The sequence below is a fragment of the Megalopta genalis genome, chromosome 1 (assembly GCF_051020955.1).
Source record: "Megalopta genalis isolate 19385.01 chromosome 1, iyMegGena1_principal, whole genome shotgun sequence".
Taxonomy (NCBI): Eukaryota; Metazoa; Arthropoda; class Insecta; order Hymenoptera; family Halictidae; genus Megalopta; species Megalopta genalis.
Window position 1 is genome coordinate 32352537 of NC_135013.1, and position 25265 is coordinate 32377801.

The following is a 25265-nucleotide window of genomic DNA, read 5'->3' on the forward strand; positions in this document are numbered from 1 at the left end:
TACCCTTTCTCCGATGCTTCCAGTAGTGAAACTCGGCGCTGGAGCCGACAGGCTGCTCGCCGGTTCGTGTTAACGGCTCCTGCTAATCCCGTTCTTCTCGACCTTTTTCGCCGACAAAGTCGGCAGAAGGCAGCCGAGACGATCGTAGCGTAGCAAAAACGCGCTGCTGCCGACCGGCTTCCGCGAGAAAAAGGAACGAGTTCCGATACGCGGAATGTCTGATCTCCATCTTAACCCCTTGATTTGCCAGCCTCGAAAAATTGTATAAAATCGAAGCAATTTATTTCGCGATGTAACGATTTAGTAGCTGGATCGTACTGTTTCAACCTAATCGCGTTTTCGTAATGGTCTTTCGGCTCGATGCCGCTGCTGTACAATACGAATTACTTTTTCATTAAAAATGGTCTCCACCGTTGTACCGACGTTTCATCAAAGTTCTGCTTAATTACGTCTTTCGGACCCAAACGAGACCCCATTTAATGCTCGGGCTAAGCATTTCACGGAGCCAATTACGGTCATTTCGACGGCCCCGACAGAAGCTACGTAGAAGTAATGTAATCTTAGAAGTAATTTATCGCGTCCGCTGGCCTCCTGGCCCCGTATAACATTCTTTATACGAGTACACCAAACGGTTTATCCTGTCTAGAAATAACTGAATTAATAACGCGACTATTCTTCTTTCGAAACAGATTATAGAGATGTCTCTCTAATTGACGCTCAGATTGTCCACAAAAATGGACCATTTTTGGAGAAGGAGATACGATTGTTCGAGCCTTGTGGCTCGTTTTTTATGGTTATCGATTGTCAAAATTGATAAAAACGAGTTGCAAGGCTCGAACAATCGTATCTCGTCTTCACAAATTGTCCATTTCTGTGCACAAAATCTGAGCGTCAGTAAGAGAGACATTACTGTACAGTAGTGTCTCCCTTACTGACGCTCAGAGATACGCTTATTCGAGCCTTGCGGCTCATTTGTATAATTGCGGACGATTTATAACTATAAAAATGAACCGCAAGGCTCGAATAATCGTATCGAAATTGTCTATTTCTGTGGACAATCTGAGCGTCAGTAAGAGAGACATTATTGTACGGTAATGTCTCCCTTACTGACGCTCAGAGGTACGATTATTCGAGCCTTGCGGCTCATTTTTATAATTGCGGACGATTTATAACTATAAAAATGAACCGCGAGGCTCGAATAATCCTATCTCCTCTTCACAAATTGTCCATTTTTCTGTGGACAATCTGAGCGTCAGTAAGGGAGACATTACTGTACTCTGAATTCGCGTCGCGAAGATCGGTCGCGAACTAAACGAATTTTCGAGAGAACCTAATATATAATACCAAACGCAAAAATTAACGCTCGGACTATTCTGCCTCGCAGTTCTCGCGCGTCGTCGAAACACCTGTTCGCGACGCGACCGTGAACCCCGCGAGCGAAGGAGATCTCCGAATTTGCGAGACGTCGTGGATCGCAGGTGGTCGGTCTTGTGCCCCGTTAAAATCCTCAGCCAATCTCCTTAGCATTGAATCATTTATGGCATGTCGGACGTACACCTCGCGGATCCGACGACGAATGTCTGCGACGGTTCCACGTTCCACGGATTCGAGAAACAGATTGGATTTCGCGGCTCGGTTGAGCCCCGATCTTCTTGATCTCGTCGAACATATCCAATATCGTCTGGAGTCCGCGATTCGTAATCGCGACCATCGCAACTACCGGATCGGGAAATGGGGTTCGAGCTTTCGTCCGGTTTCATTCGGCTGAAGGCGCGCGCGCGCGCGGGCGCGCCGACGAAACGATGGGCGTCACTCGATCTCGTTTGTCGCATTGCCGATAAGATGTAATTCGCATCGATACCGAATCAACCGTACGGAAGATATTTTGCTCGGCGCGCACCGCCGCGCCGCGCCGCTCGCCGGATGCCGAGCAATTTCGTTTCGCTGACGTTGTCGATGCGATCGGTCCCTAAACGGGAACGGGAACGGGGTCGTTAGACGTGTACGCGTGTACGTTTCCACGTGTGCACGTATGGACGATGGAACGCGACCGAGAACGATAAAGAAGGGATGCGGAACGACGCCGAACGTTATTCGCGCCCGATACTGGATAAGAGGGACAGATAGACAGGCAAGGTTCTCTGCCTCCCTTCGATAGCGATCGACGACATTCCGCTGGAACGATGGACGAAACCGGGACCTGAAATTTTCGGTACACATGTCCGCATCGAGAGATCGATCGCCGGTAGGCCGGACGTGAACTATCGACCCCCTGCGTTTAGAATTGGATCGAAGATGCTTGGGAGCCTCTGTGATCGACTACAGTCAATTCTCCCTAATTTTTCTTCAGTTTGTATACAAAAATGGGCGACTTTAATTGCGATTACTTTAATTAAATCAAATACTAAAATGCGATTTTTTAGGTGGTTGGTGTAGAGTCGAAGTATTAACCCTTTGCATTTCGTTGTACAGAGTCGAATTGAAAGAATAATCGCTATGCTGCTCGAAAGGAGCAGGAACTGATATTATAGGAACTATTATAGGAACTGATAAATTGAAGATCTTGTGTTTTTATTTATGCATTTTACGCGATTACCTTGCAGTATGAAGGAGAATGACAATTAAAGAGAGATGCTGCTTTGACACGAATACAGGGTGTCCCAAAAATGTCTCACAATCCGAAAGTAGGCGATTCCTGAGGTCATTCGAAGCAACTTTTTCCTTAACAAAAATGCAATCCGCGGCTTCGTTTACGAGTTATTAACAAAAAACAGTGACCAATCAGAGGCGAGATCATTTGGCGCGAGACAGCCGAGCCAATGAGCGGAACTGGGCTCCGCGCACTCGTTGGCTGGGCCGCCGCGCGCAAGCCGAGCTCGCCTCTCATTGGTCAGTGTTTTTCGTTAATAACTCGTAAACGAAGCCTCGGAGAAAATTTTCGCAAAGGAAAAACTTGCTTGAAATGACCTCAGGAACCTCCCATTTCCGGATTGCGAGACATTTTCGGGACATCCTGTATATTGTGTCGGCAAAGGGTTAACGTAACACCGGGACTTCCCTTTCATTGATCGAGCAATCCAATCATTATTATTTCATTACAAACGCGACAAGAGCTTTCGCTGCGGGGGCGCTCGCTCGTGTAACAAATACAAGTCGAGAATTCGTCGAACATTCCTCGTCTCGGCATCTGTTTGTCTTCCAAGCGTTCGAACGGATTGAAATTTTCGGTACACGTGTTCCGCATCGGGATCGATCGCGAGGAGGCTGGACATGGACTCCGGGATGCCAGAAGCTTTTATGGGACTGACTGTCGCAGCATAGTTGTCGGCACGGTCGCCCTTGTTTCAAAGGGAACACGACGCGTATGTCCCGGCAGAAACGAGTGTTCAAAATAAGAGCGAGCTATCGAATTCCGGCCGGGGGTTTTCTATAGCTACGGAATGGGACAAGAACTCTTCCATCGAACCGGCCAGCAACTTGTACGTTGCAGCATTTGCTTAGGAAATTCGACGTGGCACTCTTGCCGTGCCTTCGAGCATTCTTTCAACTTCCGCACGCGCGTCCGGCGAGCAATTTACGAACTGGGAACGAGCGCCGAGCCCGGCCCCTCGCGAACGTTCATCGTCCGTTTGTTAATGCGCCTCGCAGACTGCGAACGATCGTCGTAATCGTGTGGAACGCGTACGGGAACACGGTTGCAAAGCTCCGGAGGCGGGATCGGCTCCGTTCCGTTGCCGTTACTTTGATCCAACATTCGAAATGCAACGAAAGAGGGCGACGGACAGAGAGAAGGTTCCTCGCGGAAACAGCCGCGAGCACGGTCCAAGTTGGGCGCAGCCCGGGCCAGCCGATATCCCGAAGCCCAGTTTCCAGGCTTTTCAGATTCCATTACGGCCGCCAGCGGCGAGAATCAATATTTAAATTCGTAATGGGCACGGCAGTGCTGCAATTATGGAACGTGGTCTGCCTCATAAAATGCTCGAATTTTCCAGTCGCCGCGCGGTCTTCGCGGCTTCCACGGCCCGAGACGGCGGTCTTCCGCCCTTCCGATCGACGAGCGCGAATTTTCGATCGCATTTACGCGGGGCTCGCCGGTCCGTTTCTGCGATAATGAAACTTCGATTGCGCGCAGACCGCGCGTCGACTTTCGGTAACGCGAAGCAAAATTATTTGCCGTCGGAACAATCGTTTGAAGTTGCACGGTGGCCGCCAGCCCGTCGATACTCTCGGTCTTTGAAGCCTTTGTGCCGGCCAGAAATCATTCGCGTTCCGACAGTAATTCTTAATTAACCGTGGAACGATGCGTTGCAAGATTTTCGTTGCGAAACGCGTCCGAACGAACGCAGACGCATCCGATGGTTGTCCGAAGAAGCGCGTTCGCAATCTCGATTATTATAAAATAAAAATAAAAAAAGAACAAAATTCGAAGGCATTTTCAAGCAAGCATCGTTACAAAAAGTTCCGACAATGGTCCACGAAAAAAGTGTTCGTACACCATTTGAAATGCAACAACTTTTTTAATACTGCACCGAGTGACCTGAACTTTGTTTAGACGATAGCTACCAGACTACCGAGATCTACGAGTGGCATTTTTTAAACTTCCGTTACAGGCTCGGATAAAAAGGTGGTAAAAACGAGAGAGATTTTTATTTTTGTTTGTCGTTGCAAGTAAGAGCAAAATTTGAAGAGAAATGAATTTCAGTGATCGTTTAGTAGACGTAGTCCCTCTATCATGTAAAAAAGAAAAAATTCAAGTCATTCGGTCCAATTAACCCTTTGCGCTCGACCGGCGACCCCGAGGCAGCACTAAAAAATGTTTATATCGCGTTTCAAAGTAATTCTTACATCAAGAAAATTTAGATTTGAGCAATTGTTAAAAGTATAATTATTGTACAAGTCACAAGACTGAATTTCACGCGCATAAAATGCGCTCTGTCACATAAAATAGAGACAGCGTAGGTCAGAAAAATCATTTTAGATTTACAGTTAAAACAGCTTCGAGTGCAAAGGGTTAAAATAGTCATCGCGTACTAATCCTTTGCGCTCGAAGCCATATTAACCGGAAAATTTAAATTAACTTCTTTGACTTATGGTATCTTCCCATTTTAGTGACAAAGTGCATTTTATGCATGCAAAATCGAGTCTCGCGTCTCGTACAACAGTGTTAGACTTTCAGCAATTCTTTATTCCCAGGCTTCGGTATTATAAAAATGATCTTGGAACGTGGCGTACAAACAATTTTAGCGGTGTCTCGGAGTCACCACTCGACTGCAAAGGGATAAAAGGGTGTACGAACGCTTTCATGAGCCACCGTATCTGATCAGAAGCCAGCGCAGATTATCCGCCGCGTCTTCGCGAGTTCAACCAACCCCTTCGAACCTTCGAAGCGGAACTGCTCAGGCCGCGGTAACGCGAGTCGATCGGTTCGTAATCGAAGTGAAACGAAAACCGAAACGCGGTGCGGCGCGTAACGCTTTTCGCGAGCGTAACGCGCGTGTTCGTTTCTCTCGAGAAAGCCGGGAAGTCGGACAGCCGGAGAGGAAGGTGCGATGCCTGTCGAGCGAGTTTCCGCGAACTATCGGCTTCTCGTTAGGACTGTTAGCGTTCCCATGTTTTTCCGGCGACGGACAAAGATCGAACGGCGAAGTTCCGCGATTCCTGCGCTGTCCGACGAGTCGATCCGCGCCGCGATCTCCGAACGTCCCCGGAGATCTCGATCGTAGATCCGGCGCCGATCGGCGTGCACGGGCGAGTTATTATCAGTATCGGTATCAGCGAGGACGAGCCTTGTTCGGCTGAGCGCCACTGTTCGAGCCGAGTTTGAGTCGGTCGTCGAGGTAGAATTGTGCGTGGATCAATAAATCGCGCGTGGAATGGAACGGTTCGGCGGAGACACCGGCCAGGGAATAAAGGGAGCTTAACGGAGCTTCGCTGCGGGAATTTCGGAGCGTGGTCGACCGATTTTAGGTGACTTCTCGAACTTTCGTTATCTCCGGGCTCGATCCGAGTGCCGAGGGCCTGGACAAGCGACGCTATCGGGACGCTGTTCCAGGCGGGCTTCGACGCGATTCGCAGCGCGCACGATGGAATCGCGAGACTCCGAGATGAAGCGGGGGATAAGTCCGACGAGAATGGTCGCCGTCGCCGGTTGTGTTGAGAGACGACGAGACGGAGTAAATAGCACGCAAGAGTCTCGTTCATAAATGTCGCTCCTCCGTCCCGGCCGAGAATCCAGACGGCGCGCCGGTCTACGACGGTGCAGTCTAATACCTCGGCTCGCTTTTGAAGTTAACGAGCGCTCCCGGGCTCTGTTCGTCTCGGCTTCTGAAGAGCGAACGGTTCGCCGATCGCTGAAAGCCGGACGAAAGGGCCGCCCGACGCTGCCGCGAAACACGATCGAGTCCTCGTAATTCTCCTTTGGCTGCGAGGCTCGATCTTGTCTCTCGGGCTACGCTACGTTCGCGGCGATAGAAACTGTAACAGCCACCCGAGAATCGGTCATCTCTCGGTTCTATCTCTCGGACGCTTTCGCGTTCGAAAAGCGCGACCGCTGTAATTCGCGACAGCGAGCCGCGCGCTACGCGCGAACGCCGCCGAGACGACGGCGTGCTCGACGAATTGAAACTCTGTTTTCCCTTTCGGAAGACCGGCCCGCTTCCTATCGACGGAGTCGATTGTCCGTTGTTAACAAGGCGCCGCGCGCCGGTCTTCTCGATTTCAACGCGAGGGAAATAGAACGAGGGTGGAATGAAAAGGGTGAGAACCGCCGACCGGGGAGGACCGCGATCATCCTTTCCTATGGAATTTCTAGATTGGAAGACCTTTTTGCGGTTCGTTCGCCACCGTCGACCGGACAACGCGTAACCGGAACCGCCCGGTGACCAATCGATTACGCGTGTGCAGATGCACTTAGCTTTTTCTCGCGTCGCAACGAACAATGATAATATATTATCCGTTCATGCCAGTTATCGGGCGACGAGAAACAAATTAAAACGGACGCGGGAGCAGCGTGCGCGTGTCGAAGAGAATGCAGTAGGAATATAAAAGAGTCATTTTGTTGGACGCGAAGCGTATATGGTCGGGGAAACAGAGGATTAGCGACTGTGCGCTTGCGATTTGAATATGCGCGTTAATATTAATGGTATTATAATTGCCGACAAGCGTGCCGAAGGGATCGTTATCGTTAATTATTGATATCTTACGAGCCGGGCTGTGGCGATATATTATCCCTCTTTTCGAAAAGCGGGATACTGCGACCGAACAAGGCGGATTCTGCCGGAGAGATCGCATCGAGACGCACGGAGAAAAAAACAGGAGGAAGAGGGAGGAAGAGAGAGAGAGAGAGAGAGAGAGAGAGAGAGAGAGGGAGAGAGAAGGAGATTAGTGGAAGCGAAGAGCCGAGGAGAGCGTATTTTATTAATCGGTAGGGGTACGGTGCGAGTTACGTCCGGTCTATCGAGCAGCGAAATTGCTATCGCCGTGGCCGCGATGTAGGCGCGCGCGCCGCTAGAAATTGAAACAATGCTCGAAAATTGCAGACACCATTATGCCGTCCGTTTATCCATTAACGCGGGACCGTTTTTTCGCGTCGGGCCAGACTGTTTACGAAAAAAGCTGCCCGGGCTGCCCGATGAAAGGTGCCGTAGATAAAGCGGTCTCGAAAGGCCAAGGAACAATGAGCGCGTTTCAATTATCCCGCGTGTAAAAAAATCCGCTTATGTCCTCGACGAACAGGCCAGTATCGACCCCGCGGCCCCGCCAGAACTTCGACAAATAGCGTTCCCGCGGGGATTTTAGGGAAATCTGGAACGGCGCCAAATACCGTTCCCTAGCGTCGCGCAACATCGCCCTCCCCTGCGCCCCGCTCGAGTTTATATTCGCGCGGTCGTTTTTCCTCGACCGGTATTTTCAGGGTTTATTCGTTTGGCAATGGGACCGGTTACGCGTGGACGACGGCCCGCGGTCCTCGTCCGCTTCCTTCCTCCGCGAACGATATTCCTCGGGCTTATCGGCGCCGTGACTCGAGTTTCGCGTCCGGGATGGCCCGAGTATCGAACCCGACGATCCCTCAATCGACGCAGAGTCGACCAGAATCTCGATCGTTTCTTCTGTGATCTGTCCGAACGCTTCGTTATTCACTTTTACAATTCGAATATAATAATAATAATACCGCTAATAATAATAATACGGCTCGCGCTTCGCATGGACGCGCTCGTTAACAACGCGCCTCTATTATCTCTGTCGTCTAACGACGCCACCGACCACGGCGTTATTTTTTCCCGCTTATCATGCTCTTTCTAAACGCACTCATCACATTACCTGGTATCGTCGCTCGCACTCAGGGCTTAACCACTACACCTATTAAAACTTACGCAACCACCATTAGCGGGACCCCGCAGACCAGGATAGAAACGAGTGTATTAAAAACGTTCCGTTTTTCGCACTTTTTCTTGCAATCGTATTTTCACCACAGATGAATAAGTAATTAGTAGCGGCGTCACAGACCGGCGATAGCAGTCGAGGCTTAATTCGCGGACCGGCTAATTGCATCCGGAACGTGTATATACGTACCTTTAAAACTTTGTACATTTCTTTCGGCCGCTCGAAAAAAATAAAAAACACCGCTCAGTTATCTGGGCACTCTACCAAGAGAATCACTGTACAGACCTCGAGGGCATACGGCATCAAATTTTTTGCGTTTAATTCCTTACGAACGATCGCGATATTCGAGAACAGGATAAAATCGAGGTTCTAATGTATTAGGCTGGAAACTATGAAACGGGTGTCGGTGAAAAGTTAAAAGCAAAAAGCGCAATTTTTCACATTATTTATTATATTATTGTATTCAATATTCATTATATAGATACATTATATAGATTGAATATAATAATAATGAATATTGAATATAAATATTATATTATTATATTATAATGAACATATATATATATATATATATTATTTTATAATGAATATTGAATATAATAATAATGATAATATAATAAAAAATAATATATAAAATATATAATATAATAATAATCTATATAATATATCTATATAATGAATATTGAATATAATAATATATAATAATATATACATATATATTATATATTTTTGGAACGAATTTCGAGCATTTTTCTCATTAGTGGATCCATTTCCGACCGCGTGATTAATGTTTCTCGAAGCTCTCGAAGCTGCGCTATGATTCCATTTCGAGCTCGTACAAGAAAAGAAGAAGAATACCTTTAAAATTAATAAATAAAAATATCGAGCGCACATGTTACAACGAATATCTCTCGGTCGCAGCTGAACACAGATTAAACGAAAACGCCCGTTTCATAGTTTCCAGCCTAATATTTAAATCTATCGGTCGCGCCGCGAAACGTTTCTTCTTCTTTGCCGCTGCGACGAACGGCCTCTCCAGATGCATTAGAATTTGACGAGCATATCAATTTCCAGTACTCCGTTCGCATAAATCCTCTATCGATCGTACAGCGATCGTCTCGCCGGTCGCCAATTTACATTCCGATCGAAGAGAGACCGTTCGATCGCGCCGTTCGCCACAAAGTGTTCTCTAAACCGAGTGCAGAATTTTATTTTATCCGCCGACAAAGCGGCGAGACTGTGAAACTTTGATTATCCGAATTGATCAAGAGGATATCAATGCTCGGATAATCTGATCAACTGTGTCCGCCACGGCGTTGAACTGAATCGGTATCGATTTGCAGGAAAAATCTTACCGAATTGTTCCAGATTGAACAGATTTTTTATGAAACTTATTCGGATAACGAAGAATCCGGCGCGCGATGTGCTTCTGCGAGAAAAAGAGTGGAATATCCGATGTTACGCGGCGGTGCGCGGAAGTTCAGTTTCTCGATATATTCTCGATTCTCGATAGATCATGCTATACGATCTCCACTCGTCTGGTCTTTGTCCGAAGCGAAACGGGTCTTCGCTAATGGGGCCGATAGCTTCGCGACACGTTTCGTTAACGAGCATCGACTCCGAAGATGATTCTTCCAGTTCGAAGGTCGATTAGAGACTTCAGCGAAGTCCTTCGGAAAATTCGTAGGTAGCCTCGCGACCTTTCGACGGCACCCCGGCTCGCGGCGCGACAGCCAGACAGAGGGGAAGGCAGCCCGGACAATGCATCTCGTATTTCAGGCGCGGCGTCAAAGGGTTCTGACTCATGCCGTCTATTCAGACCTCTGGAAGACCGTGCCAGGAGGCGAGGGATTTAAAGTTGCATCAATCGAGGTAGCTCTGATGAACGAACTTTCGCTTAGGGTTGCAGATTTCGTTTGGAGAGCGAGGCTCCCGCGCCACGTCCGACCGTTCTCTCCCGTTTAATCATCGAATGCAAACGGGCTCGTCAAGGCGTCCACGGTGGACAGATTCACAGATCCTGTCCGGTCCTACTTTTCGGTCGTGACGCGACCGAACGGGCCCGGAGCGAACGGTGAACCGCGAAAATCGCTGATTTCACCGGCGATTCGTAACTCGTCGCGAGCCAAAACGATCGCGTCCGTTGCGGTGAACCGATTGGCTAAATGCCTGCGTGCTGCAACAGGTAGATTTACAATGACGATTTAACGAAGGAAACAATTTCGCTGTTTCGGGGGTCAATCGATATGCGTGCGACCGCTCTGCGGAGAAACGCTAGCGTGTTTTCAGGCCCGGCGGGTCCGCGATCTCGATTCGAAGCGGCCATCGAGATGCCGCGAGATACACGTTCGACCGACGCTCGGGGTTTCAAAACGATTGTTTCGGCTTGAAAGCGGATCAAATCGCGGAAAATACTTTCGATTGCCGTGATCTGTCGTTTCGTAGAATTGCTTTTAAAGGGAACAACTGAATTATATTGTTACGGCGACTCGTCCAAATCAAGTCGCTGTAATGTGAAACTGTGCCCTGTCGCGAGCAACTCGTTAAAAAATAATGGAAGATAGGGATTGCCACGGAACAGTGTTTTACCAATGAACAATCGAGGGGTCACTCGAAATTCCATCCGAAAGTCAATTCCAAATTCAGGGATCTGAAATATTGGGTTGGCAACTAAGTAATTGCCGATTTGTTCAATGAAATAAAAAATTTTTTGTTACTTGGAACGAAGTTTAATCTGTAATGTATTTTCCATTTTGTCCGATGACCTTTAGCCGTCTCTCTGACAACTTGAAAATTCCACGCTCGTAGAAAGTCTGATCCTTTTCGGTCAAAAACTGAGTTAAGTGAAATTTTACAGCGTCATCGTCATTAAAAGTTTTAGCACGAAGGGAGTTGTTCAGGGATCGAAATAAGTGGTAATCCGATGGCGCGAGATCAGGGCTATATGGTGGGTGTAACAATTCCCAACCAATATCCATCAATTTTTGCCGAGTGGACAAAGACGTGTGCGGCCTAGCATTGTCCTGCTGGAAAATGACACCTTTACGATCGACCAATTTTGGTCGCTTTTCCTTGACACTGCATTCGATTTGTCCAGTTGCTAACATTCACGGATAATAAAAAATAACATAATAATAATAATAACAATAATTTTATAATATAACATTTACGGATATCATAAAAATGGGAGTGATAGACACCTACAACTGAAATCGGCAATTACTTAGTTGCCAACCAAATACAATTGAATCGAGTTTGCATTATAGTTGATATTCTTTATTATAAATAAAATGCCGCGACGCGACAGAAACGGAGCGATTCGTAACGATATATTATGGTTGAAAACGAGCTGGTTCTTCGCGGCCAGGCTTTCCGCGTTTCGATGCACCGATGCGACGGCGACGGCCGTACAATGGGCCCCGATGCTCGTTCGTCAACGACGATAGATCGGTCTATTATATCGTGAAACGTTGATCGACCTTCAACGCAGGCCGTGGCTCCATCGATTCTATCGCTCGGCAGCATCTTCCCGCTTCGTTAGCCATGCTAATAGTTCGAAACTCGATGGAGCTCGTCCGAAAGAGCTTCCCGTTCCATAACGTGCCGGGACTCCTCGGCGCCGCGCGATTCGATTTCGTATCGGCGATATACATAGAGTTCTGAAATCGCCGGAAGTTAGCCCGGTGTTTTCCGTGGAACGGACGAGCACGCGAAAAACTCGGCCCTCCGGCCGCCGTCTGTAGCCCGATAATTAAAAGCTCGACTCCGGGGCTCGCGTCCGCCGAGGCAAATTTCCATGTAAACGACGTTGCGCGACAGCGCGACACGCGTGTGTCCCCATCCTCGACAGCCTAAAGATAGTGACTCGACGAGACGAGGGCACCGCGGGATCGTGGACCCAGCTCACTTCTCGTTTTCCTCGAAAACGCGCACGATCCGCAGTCTTCGCGGAGCAAGGTTCCATAGCGGTCTTCGAAGTTCGCTGCTTGGCTTTAAAAACCAATTCTCGTTCGTCGTCAACGCGTCGGTCACGTCCTATGAGCGACGCTAATTTCTAACTAGCTTTCCGAGTTCATTTTTATCGTACTGTATCGAGCGGAATAAGGGAGGATCAAGCTAATTATATCTCCTACGGTAAATTGATCTTCTAAGGTTTCATCGATCATCGCTGTTATTATTTACCAAGTGTTTGCCGGTCAAAGCCCTTTGTTACAAAGACGATAGAAATGCGACGAGCTCGCGCGATCGGCGGATAACGTAAGAGAAAAAAGCGAATGCTACGATATTAGAGGGAAGTCGAGGTTTGTCGTATCGCATTCGCGACAGAGCGTTTATGGTCGACGGAAATCTAAAGAGTCGCGATAACGATTAGCATTTTTGCACACGCGATTCGGAGAATTATATTTATTAATCTTATAATGATCAAAATAGAAATCAAAGTAGAATTTCACCTTCTTATCGTCAATCTTTAAACAGCGAAGCAACGTGGCATAGAGTAAATATAAATAGCCTGCCTCGCGTGGACGATTCATCGGTGACGAACAAACGTCATCGTCGTAGCCGTGAAAGAAATCGTAGTGCAAGTGGTCAAGTAACTTTTGACATCGTGGGAAATCGTGGAGTCGACATCGGCACTTAACGTGTTAACGCGCCTTCTACAGTTCTGAGTCACGCCACTAATTTAATTGCCTCGGTCGAACCTTTTTTCAATGCAAATACGCGGTCTCCGCACCGCTCTCCTCGATAGTTCGCGTCGATCTCGCCAAGTACAGTAATGTCTCCCTTACTGACGCTCAAATTGTCCACTAAAATGGATGATTTGGGAAGAGGAGATACGATTATTCGAGCCTTGCGGCTCGTTGTTACAGTTAACGACGATCGGTAACTATGAAAACGAGCCGGAAGATTCGAATAATCGTATCTCATCTTTCTAAATTGTCCACTTTTGTGTACAAGCTGAGCGTCAATAAGGGAGACATTACTGTACAGTACGGCTCATTTTTATAATTGCGGACGATTTATAACTATATAAATAAACCGGAAGGCTCGAATAATCGTATCTAAATTGTCTATTTCTGTGGACAATCTGAGCGTCAGTAAGAGAGACATTATTGTACAGTAGTGTCTTCCTTACTGACGCTCAGAGATACGATTATACGAGCCCTGGGGCTCATTTGTATAATTCCGGACGATTTATAACTATGTAAATAAACCGGAAGGCTCGAATAATCGTATCTAAATTGTCTATTTCTGTGGACAATCTGAGCGTCAGTAAGAGAGACATTATTGTACAGTAGTGTCTCCCTTACTGACGCTCAGAGATACGATTATACGAGCCCTGGGGCTCATTTTTATAATTCCGGACGATTTATAACTATATAAATAAACCGGAAGGCTCGAATAATCGTATCTAAATTGTCTATTTCTGTGGACAATCTGAGCGTCAGTAAGAGAGACATTATTGTACAGTAGTGTCTCCCTTACTGACGCTCAGAGATACGATTATTCGAGCCTTGCGTCTCACTTTTATAATTGCGGACGATTTATAATTATAAAAATGAACCGCGAGGCTCGAATAATCGTATCCCCTCTTCCCAAATTGTCCATTTTCATGGGCGTCAATTAGAGAGACATCACTGTAATATCCCTGCGAGAGCAGGGTTTCCTAGCCGACAAAGAAACAAATAAATATAGAACGCGGCCGAAGATATTCGCGTGCGATTGGCTTCCACTGGGAGCAAGAATAAAGGCGACAATGGTGCCGACGGATTCCGTCGTGGGGGAGCACCGTCGGACGACGGAGGAGGAGCGAACCAACGACGGATAGATATCGAACAAAAGATTTCTCATTGCCGGTGCCTTTTCTTCGCGGAAACTGAGCTCGGGGAAACAAGAGGAACCGAGAACGGGACGAATCGAGACGAGAAGAAGGGTCCCACTCGTTCTCCTGTCTCCGGCTCGTGATTCCGCGCCGCGTATTTTCATGGCGCTCGCGCGTAAGCGCGCCGTTTCCGCAACGGGAACTGAGGCCGCGAGCAAGAAAGATTAGGCGAACCGGGAAGAAATATAGCGAGCTGACAACGGCTACTACTACCTTGGATTTCATTCGACCGGCGAGAAAATTGGACGATAACGAGGAACATTCGGTATGTTGCTCGCGGGATCAACGTGATCAAGGAGCGTCCCACCGGCCGCCGATTTTCTCGTTATCATAACGCACACGGTATCGTAGGGATCGCGGTTGTTTCATGTGTTTTGTATTTCTATATTTTAACGGGTTTGTTTCTATAGTTTCTCGTGCTACGAAATTAGAATGGAGAACGATGATTAGACCTCGGATTTTACGCATTCGTCGGAAAAATGAGCTGCTTGTAATACAAAATTGCGAGGACATAAGAAGAACTCGACAATGTTGTTACACTATTTTCAACTTATTTAAATTATTTGTTCGACCATTTTCTCCGAGAGAGTCTCGATAATTTCAGCAACTTTCAGCCGAAATTTGTGAAACCGCCTCGAGAAATTTAGCGATAAAAATAGCGCTTATAATTCGCTGTAGACTCGCTGTTAAACAACGACTGGCTGCAAATCTCGCTGTAATCTCTACCAAGATTCCTCCGGGACTGACAGGCTTTCACACTAGCTTTGACGCCCGCGAGAAGGTATTAACGCCTCGACGTCTCGAAGAAAAGTCCTCGAACAACGCTAGGAAAATGCTCTCTGATCGAATCAAGACGCCCTAAACTAGCACTACCGTATCGCTAATGGGCCCCGTTAATTGACATTACGTTCCTCCGAGCACGACCAATATCAGGTTTATCTATTATCACACGGTCGGATAGTCGGCGAAGCACACGGAAAGCCGTTTGGAGGGGGATTAAGACGACGCGCGAAACGTTTTGGTCAGCCGATAATTTGGCGGACCGAAGAAGCAAGGCTGAAAGACCGGCGAATTTCGAGGCTGGCAAGTTCGCGTGCGAAACTTGGGGTCTAGCGGAGTCTTGGCAGAGAGAGAGAGAGAGAGAGAGAGAGAGAGAGAGAGAGAGAGAGAGAGAGAGAGAGAGAGAGAGAGAGAGAGAGAGATTTAGGCAGGGGGGAGGCGCGTGCGCTTTCGCGACCGCGAACAAAACCATCCACCGGGGTGTTTTGCGGCTTACCGTCTCGCGGAGCGTTCCGTGTGCTCGCGTTTGATAGCGTCGCGTTCGAGCGGACCGCGGCGGATCCAACAAGCACGAGGAAAGAAGCTGGCCGCGCGCGAGCTGGAATCGCGAGAAATCGAGCGAGCGGTCGCGGCTAATTCGAGAGGGTCTCCGGAGCGGAGCGCGAGACGCAGGAACGTGTCGTGTCGGCGCGATAGAATGCCAGAGCGGAAGGAAGCCGCGCGTGCTAGTCGCTGGCAGAGCGGCATGGCAGAGCGGAAAGGGGGATGGGAATGCTCTCGGATAGTAGGCGGCGTGGGTTGGCGGGAGGTTGAGGGTGCTGCTGCGAGCAGCTCGGAGCTCGAAGAGCTGGGGGCTTTCGGGGTTGGCGGTTGGGGGCTGGGTGCTGGGGGCTCTGGGCTCGGGGATGTTGGATCGGGGGTCGGGGGCAGCCGGTTCGGCGGACGGCGGGTCGACGTCGAGCTCTCAGTCTGTCCTGCGCCGTTGAAACGAGGGTAGCGTCGTTCGACGTCGACGCGACGTCGAGCGCGACGAGTCGACGAGCCGACGAGCCCGTGCCCCTCAGTCCGCGTTCGCTCGCCGTCTCGAGCGCGACATTTTTTCGCTTGGAATCGCGCGATCGCGCGTGCCTTGCCTTTCTCGCTTCTTTACTTCTCTCCTCCTCCTCCTTCTCCTCCTCCTCCTCCTCCTTCCCCTCATCCTCCTCTCCCTGCCACTCTACAACACACCTTCTCTTCGCTTTTCCGCTTCGACGCTTTCTCGCTTCCTCGAGCTCGTTCCGCTGTTCGTCTTCGATCTTCCCGTTTGGTGCCGGTCTCGTTCGCGAGAGAAATCGCGTATCCGAAGCGTATCCAGCGGCTTTTGCTCACGGATTTACCGCGAAGCTACGCGCTCGTCGAGATCGAGGTACGTTCTCTCGGTTACGACTCCGAGAAAAGGAGATAGATCCTCCTGATAGAGAGTGTCTGTGTGTGTGAGAGAAAGAGAGAGAGATAGAGAGAAAGAGAGAGAGATAGAGAGGAGAGGATCGTTCGTCGACCGTCTCGCCTGTCGGTCCGGCCACGGCATCGCTGGTGAATCGTCGCGGCAGATGTTGCCGTAATCGGTTTAATTAACGGGGACATTGTTTCGTGTCGAAGCACAGTGTCGCCCTTGGGCTGGTTATTCCAGTCGTGATTCGCGATTAAAGCCGTGTCTTCGATGCATCGTCGGCGCCGAGAGGGAAGTCCGAGTGACCTTAATTCGCGAGATGCTCGCGAGAGCCTAGGAAAACGGCGGCGACCGTTTTATCCGCGAGCCGCGCGGGTGCAAGGTCCACACGAGTGTCGAGCTTAATCGTCGATCCAACGACGTAAACCGGAATCGCCGGTCCGGCGATTCGTCGATTCGCGGACATCGATTTCGAGTCACGACCACCCGGCCCGGCTTTCGAACGGTCGAGAAAAAAATCTTGCTCGCGCGTTTTACTTTCAAACTCCGGCGACGCCGCGAGGAACACCGTGTGTGTCCCCGGCGCTTGGGACTCCAGAGTTTTCTTCGGCTACGGTTATCGAGTTCCGGAGGAACGAATTTACGGGCACGCTCGTTCGACGTTTCGTAACAACAGTGCGCGATCCCCGCGAGCTCGTGGACCCGTTCGCCCTAAAAACTTTCCGGCGAACGTAATTCGCATCGCGCGATCAAACTTCTCCGTCCCCCCCGTTTCTGCGAGGGGGGAGAGAACAGCGCCGTCCCCGCCGATCGCGAACACGGTTCCGTTCACGTCCGCTCGAGTCAACGGTGAATCTCTCGGTCGTGCCGTGCCGACGGAATTGCGTTTCGAGGAAACGATTCGGCGGGCTGCGACCTAATTATGTAGCTTGTCGGTGATCTTAATCCTTGTACGCTCTTCGAAGCGAACTGCGCCGAAGACTTCGTCCTTTCTCGCTACGCTTTTCAACGGGACCACGATTCCGCGATGCGGTTGTAACTTCACGATCTACGGGAATCCGTTTTCCAGATATCAGATATTTGAGCCGTTTATTTTGAAAGTGGCCTAAGTTCATTTTTCAAAAACACCGAGCTAACTATTTTAATAAGAACGCAGTGACCCTTAGGAACGCAAAACCATTATGCCACCATGTTATCGATTATCAATATTTTTAAATTTATTCAAATGTAGAAACCTTAAATATCTGGATTTTCAAATAAATGGACTTAGGCCACTTTCAAAATAAATGGCTCATTTCGCGATACAGTAATTTTCTCCTTAATTCGCGCACAGATCGTGCACAGAAACGGAGAATTTCGGAAGCGGAGATACGATTATTCGAGCCTCGCAACTCTTTTTCATAGTTACGAATTGTCAACAATTATAAAAATGAGACGCGAGGCTACGTTTTTAATCATGCCACTAATTTAATTGCCTCGGTCGAACCTTTTTTCAATGCAAATACACTCTCTTCGATAGTTCTCTTCGATAGTTCGCGCCGATCTCGCCAAGTACAGTAATGTCTCCCTTACTGACGCTCAGATTGTCCACTAAAATCGATAATTTGCGAAGAGGAGATACGATTATTCGAGTCTTGCGGCTCGTTGTTATAGTTAACGACAATCGGTAACTATGAAAACGAGCCGGAAGATCCGAATAATCGTATCTCATCTTCCTAAATTGTCCACTTTTGTGTACAAGCTGAGCGTCAATAAGGGAGACATTACTGTAAAGTAATGTCTCCCTTACTGACGCGCAAAGATACGATTATTCGAGCCTTGCGGCTCACTTTTATAATTGCGGACGATTTATAACTATAAAAATAAACCGGAAGGCTCGAATAATCGTATCTCCTCTTCCCAAACTGTCCATTTTTGTGCGCGATCTAGCCGCGAATTAGGGAGAAATTGCTGTCTTTCGAAACGAGGAACGTACGAGGAGTTAAAAGACGATCGTTGCCGGTGCGAAACGCAAGATTACTCGATAAAGTAAAGGAGGTAAAGGAGGAGAAATCGACTCCAGCGTGGATCTCGAAGTTTCAAATAGCTTCCGGTGGAGAACGGAACCGTTGGGTGGCCGCGATGCATCGCGTTTCTCGTTCGCGAATTCAGAAGCGGAGGGAACCGTGTGATTTTCCAGATATCTATGCGATCGATTCGCGATCTCGATCTCGTTTCGCAACGTCGGGGATCGGAAGGTAGAGCTCGATTGTAGCGAAGAATGCCGAACGGCGGACATTGCGGGTGGTTGGCGCGCATTTGGTCGGTAATCCTCGCGCGGGGGCGAGAGTTTTAAAGGGATAGACCGAGCCGTCTCGTCTATCCGAACTCGCGTCCGATCCGCCTCGGCCCGGCCCCGAATAAAACCGCACCGTTCGATAGCAGTTTGCCGTTCTCCGGCCGTCCGGTGCACGCGGCACACGGTTAGAAACGCGGACATCCGTCTGATTTTCCGAGAGTTCGTCGAACCTGCGGTTTCCATTAGCCGCATGCATCCTTTCCCCCGCGTTCCCCGCTTCGTCGAGCGATCGGTCGATCCACCGACGGCGGGGAGACGGTTTTCAAAAGCGCTGAAAAGCGACCCGCCAGTTTTCCCGGAGTTCTCCGCGGCCCGCGGCGAACCGTTCCAGCTTGTCGCGGAATATCGCCGTGGTTTTTGTTCGGAGAAACTCGTTCGCGCCGGGAATCCCGATCGAGCGTCGTCGGCCCCGACGACCGATCCGCTTCTGGTCGATACGCGGGAATCGATTTCCTCGCGTAGATATCCCGCAAACGCGGAATCGCGCGGGGGGGGGGGGCCGTCTTTCGGTCTCGCCGTGCGCGCGGTTCGATTAACAGGCAACGGTACGGCCGTAAATCGAGGCGGACCTCGTTATCTCGCGGACCAAACGGCGCTCGCGGTTCCGTTCGTCTCCGATTCTTCCGGTATCGTTGGGATTTCATTGCCTCCACGGTCGCGGCAACGATCGGGCACCTCGCGATCCGCGCCGGGAAAAACACCCGGGGAAATAAAAGCGGTCCGGCGGTGTCGAACGATAGAAGTCACCTATTTCTCTCGGAGTTTACCTCGCGATCGCTTCGGACGGCCGCGAATCGATCGTCGGTGATCACGGACGCGTGTCGTCTACGATCCGTTTTTCCAGATCGTTGTCGGCGGAGCACAATCACCCGTCGATAATTACGGAGAAACGTCGCAGCGGCGTCGGCGGCGACGACGGCGTCGGCGACGACAACGACGTACCGTCGTCGGAGCCATCGGGAGCCGGCCGCGCGGCCCTCGAGCAATTCTGTGCCAAAGTATTTACCGAAGGAAACCAGTGCCAAATTTCGGAGCCGGCCGAGGAGCCGCGGAACGCGTCCGCGAGCGGAAGAAGCCTGGGCAAGCCGGTAAGACATCTGCGAGCGACCCGAGCCCGAAGCCGAAGAGCGAACGATGAGAAGGCCTGTTCCACCGAGGAAGAAGCGATCGTGGTAGCCGGAGGGTGCACGGACCTGGATCGGGCTGGATCCGTGTCGATCGGTGTGATGGTCTCGGGGTGGTGTCCGTGCGTGCCACTCGGCCGCCGGGAATCACCGGTCCAGCAGCAGTCGGCCTCCTCGTCGAGGTGTTTCGGGAACGACGGTGCACCGTTCACCGTCAGCGCCGCGACGGACCACGCAGAAATGGTCCAGATGTTCTACTACGAGAATCGCGGGAAATGCTGCAAGAAGCTGCTCCGGTACAACGGCTATCCGAACAAGGTGAGCGCATCTCTCCCCTCCCATCCCTCTTGCGAAGTTGCCGCCGGTCATCCGGAGGAACGCTGCAACCCCCGGCAAAAAGCAGTCGAACACCTTTCGAAATGCAATAACTTTTTTGACACTGGACTAGAACGCTGCGTGGCTGAGTCGATGTCGCTCGTAGATGTGGAAGATTACGCATTTTTGGTTGAAATTCGTGGAAAACTGCGATTCCCGCTGTCTTTAATTGTCTGTAACTTGTAACAACGTCGATCGATCACGAAGTTATGCGCATAAATCATTGAGATCTACGGAGAAGTATTTTTTTACATTTTCGTTCCAGATTCGCTTGAAAAATGTTTAAAGACGAGATGACAGTCCCTCTGTCATCTAAAAATAAAAAAGAAATTCAAGTCGTTTGGTTCCAGATTCGGTTAAAAAAGTTTAAAGACGAGAGTTCCTTTTACTTTTCTTTCGTCCAATAGACGAGTCCCTCTGTCATCTAAAAATAAAAATTCAAGTCGTTTGGTTCCAGATTCGCTTTAAAAAAGTTTAAAGATGTGAGTTCTTTTTATTTTTATTTTGTCCAATAGACGAGTCCCTCTGTCATATAAAAATAAAAAATAAATTCAAGTCGTTTGGTTCCCGATTCGCTTTAAAAAAGTTTAAAGACGTGAGTTCTTTTTATTTTTCTTTCGTCTAATAGACGAGTCCCTCTGACATCTAAAAATAAAAATTCAAGTCGTTTGGTTCCAGATTCGTTTAAAAAAGTTTAAAGACGAGAGTTCTTTTTACTTTTCTTTTGTCCAATAGACGAGTCCCTCTGTCATCTAAAAATAAAAAAGAAATTCAAGTCGTTTGGTTCAGTTTTGAAAATGTTATATATTGCGTTCTGAAACGCAATGCTTTTGTGCGAACGCCTTTGTAGGGGCGACTGTAGACGCCTAAGTTCGAGCGATGCTAAGGAATCGCGAGTGTTAGCGAGTTCGAGGATGACGCGGCTAAGATAAGATTCAAGTATAATGCAACAAGGTCCAGAATGGGGCGGAGTTTGTAAATGGCTAACTAAGTAAAGGGTGAAGTCATTGCTTGTGATCGTTGAATACGGATTTTCTTCCCGGTACGTAACGTAAGAAATGTAACTGGGCGAAGATATTATACGAAGGTTTCAGAGTGTTGCGCATAATTCTCGACTTATTACCGCTTTGCGTACGAATCCATTTCCTTTGGGAAGATTCTAATCTACCAGCAGTACCACCTGCCTTCTCAAAAGGGACATTTGAGTTACCGGTTAGGTTTACGATGCTCCTTCGGGTACATTATCCGGATCTGATCCGGATGCAAATCGAGTTGAAGGAGCAATCGTTGTCTTAAGCATGTGGGGCTGCAGTGATTAGAATCTCATTGTCATTCATAATTATTAGTTATAGTATAATCTCTAATCGTTGAACATCCATAACAGAAGTATAAAATTTTATTGCAACTTAAAAGAAATGAATAAGAGATGCGTCATAAATTATAATGAAAATCTTTATCGCAGCCGTTCGTCTAAGCCTTCATCGTTATTGCAAGGCATGTGAGATATATATCTATCATATAATATGGGATATCATATAATGGGATATATATATATATATATATATATATATATATATATATATATATATATATATATATATAATATCTGTGGGATATTTTTGGGCGGGAATGTAACAGGCAAGCCGAAAAATGTCTGCGAACTTAATAAATAGGTACTGAGAAGTACCTATCAATCTAGGATCTTCTGTGCAACTGTTTCCGACAATAAGTATAGGAAAGGCTATTCCCTCGCCATCAAAAAGATGGCGATCTTCCCCAAAGCTAAAAAAATAACTAACTAACCGCTTCCTCGAGAGCGGGTTCGGAGAGATTTCCATCTCGCATAACACACATTGTCGCCCCCAAACGTTTATGCTGCGATAAACGATAAGAGCGTCGATGAGAGCGAAGCGTCGAAATAGATTCTATCATTTTATACGATAGCGTTCACATCGTGCCGCCGAGCATAATATTCCTCGGTACACCGTGTTCTCGCACTGGAAAACAACGACGATGCATCCCCGGGATCGCTTATCTTCGAGAAACCTTGAATAATTGGGCCATTAGCGATTATAAACGAACCGAAGAAGGAAACCTTTCGCAGCTTTTATCGGCGCTCTAATCGATGCTGTCGCGGCTTTTATCGCAGCTACAACATAAACGTACCCTAACGATCCATTCCCCGGGCATTTTCGACGTTCACGAACTATTCGAGACCCGGTTCGCAGCTGTTTTCCAGTTGACGACTCGATGCATTCGATGCTTACGAAAAGCGGAGAAACCGTCGTGGCTCGGGGTGGGCGATCCTTCGAAGTTCTTTGGCCATGTTGGCGTCCTGTCGACGACGTTCGACCATCGCGGAAAACGGAATTCGTCCTAGAAAACTGCCGATCAAAATCGCGTTTTTCGTTTCTCCTGTTCCGCTAAATGTTTGCTTCGCTCGCGTTCTTGTCGGCGTTCATGTCACTCCCGTTCTGCTTGACGTTTATCCTGTTCGCATACTTCTTGTCTCGCAATCCGAAAGTAGGGGATTCCTGAGGTCATTTGAAGCGACTTTTTCCTTAGCGAAAATGCGATCCGCGGCTTCGTTTACGAGTTATTAACGAAAAACCTTGACCAATCAGAGGCGAGATCATCTGGCGCGAGACGGTCGAGCCAATGAGGGGAACTGGGTTCCGTGCACTCGTTGGCTGGGCCGCCGCGCGCCAGCCGAGCTCGCCTCTCATTGGTCACTGTTTTTCGTTAATAACTCGTTAACGGTGCTTCGGAGAAAATTTTCGCAAAGGTGAAAGTTGCTTCAAATGACCTCAGGAACCTCCCATTTCCGGATTGCGAGACATTTTCGGGACACCCTGTATATTTGTCGACAGCATCAGTATTTTCTGTGGAAATAGTGCGAACGTGCGAATAACAATAAATATTACAGTCGCATCGTTACAATAATTTTAATACTTTTACGAGAAAATACGATTTTATACGAGTCAGCTGATATAAAATATTCTATAAATATGGAATTGGAAGCTAGCGCGTACGCAATAAAAGAACGTGGCGGCGGTGTTCTCGCTCGCGATGTTCCATTAATGTTTCCTCGCAGCAAATTCAGCGCCGGAGTGACCCGCCTTCGCCATTTCTCCAGCCCACATATTATCCGGCTACTGACTGTTAAGTTGCCTGCGCCCTTCTTGACGTTTACGACGCCCATGTTTCGCGCGGCGTTCGCGACAGCCGCGTTTTCTGCACGGCGTGCGACGCGTTTCCGTCGCACGCGTTTTTCGCCCGCGGTCTCGGAACGGAGGAATGTGCGAGAGAGAGGAGACCGGGAGAGCCGTTCCAAGTTCACGGCTCGAGAGGCTCCAAGTTTCCGGAAGCCCCCGGGGAAATAAATCGATTCGCTATCCGAATAGCCATTATGCGGACGTGGCTCGGAGGCGAGTAAGGAGGACGAGAAGCCGGCGGATTGGGACGTTCAAGACGAAAATCGGGAGAAAGACAAGGGAGAGGGTTGCCAGGGAGGGCAAAAGGGAGAGATAGAAAAAGAGAGAGACAGAGAGAGAGAGAGAGAGAGAGAGAGAGAGAGATACGTAGAACGGCCTGTGGGGGAGGGAGAGAAACGAACAAAGTCGATGGCGGCGTTATCCTGGGCAACTGGGCTAACGGTTCCGAGTTTCGAAACTCGCATCGACCGGAGTTTTCTTTCAATAACCGAGTTATTATTCATCCGGCCATTCACTGCCCTCCCACCCCCCGGCCACCCCCTTTTTCGGTTCTCAGACCGCCGCGGCTCGGCTCGCGGATCCGAACTTTTCCTTTGTGGCAGGAACGATATTCGCAGCCTCCCCCGTGCCTAGTTACGTCCGCCGCACCGCGAATTTCGACGATAGGGCACCGCCGCGTTTCTCGATCGGCCGTAAAATATTGCGTGGCTCTCGTAAAAACACGCCAATAGCGCGGATCCCGCCGCCGTCGCACGGTATTCCGCGAACCGGTAATTCGTGACCGAAGTTGTTTCAGCGATATTCGAAGTTTTAATACTGGAACCACCGAATCCTAAACGCGAATGTATATTGTTTTATAACAATGACAAGATTCGATTTGTTTTAGCTTCCTTCGAGTTTTATCGTAGTATGTGATCGAACGAACAGGCTCGTGTATAAATTTCTGACGAAACATTTTTATAGTATCGGGAATTGTGAACGGAAAAATGAGATGCCAGTCATTTTTACTGGTTTGCTAGTTCTAGCGTTAAGTTCATAGCACAGATACATTCATATTAAGAAAGAATCGAATTATTTATAACTAAAATTTTGTTTCTGAAATTTTATATAATATAATTCAATCCGTGGAAGAATGAATACGCCGATGAACTTTAGTTGGAAACACCTTGTCGCCAGATCGTTGAAAATGTGTGGAGAAATCGTGGAAAGATCCTCTTCATTTGCAGGTCTTCATTTACTTGCGCTTGAAATTTACGCGCACACGTTAACAACAGTGTGAACTTTCATATAAATAAAGTCCGACGTCTAGCACATCTAATCAATTCACAGTGCAAATTGGTAAAAGCTAACGTGTTTCCTTCGCGAGTTAAGGAACATTTTACGAAGCGCATAGAAAACGGAAATGCAGTTATCGACACGTAAAGAAGCGAATTTTGCACACATCGCATTCGATATGCTATGAGGAGTAATAAAAATAATTAATTCTAGTTTCGATTCGAAGATCTTTTCTCTATAACGTTAATTCGGCGAAGGGGAAATAATTTCTTTTTTAAACGTAAAAACTAAAGAACTGACCTTTGGCCACGAGTTACCGCTCCCCGGACACCAGGGTGCACCGTATCCGCCAATTTTTCGACAATTCGGATTGTTTTCGAGAAATCGAGAGTCTCTTCGTGCCGGCCCGTGAATTCTGTTGCGCGTTTCCCCCAAGTCGCGCCGTGGAATTCCTTAATCGCCCGAC

At 48.5% G+C, this 25265-nt stretch overlaps 1 protein-coding gene across 1 annotated transcript in view; it reads left to right on the plus strand.

The window, feature by feature from the left end:
- Positions 1-15997: 15997 nt before the first annotated feature.
- Positions 15998-25265, plus strand: part of LOC117217971 (uncharacterized) — a 32993-nt gene continuing 23725 nt past the window's right edge. Inside the window, exons 1-2 of the mRNA XM_033465920.2 lie at positions 15998-16448; positions 19655-20252. Of these exons, the coding sequence (XP_033321811.1) occupies positions 20037-20252 (216 nt within the window). The 5' untranslated portion in view covers positions 15998-16448; positions 19655-20036. The remainder of the gene's footprint in view (positions 16449-19654; positions 20253-25265) is intronic.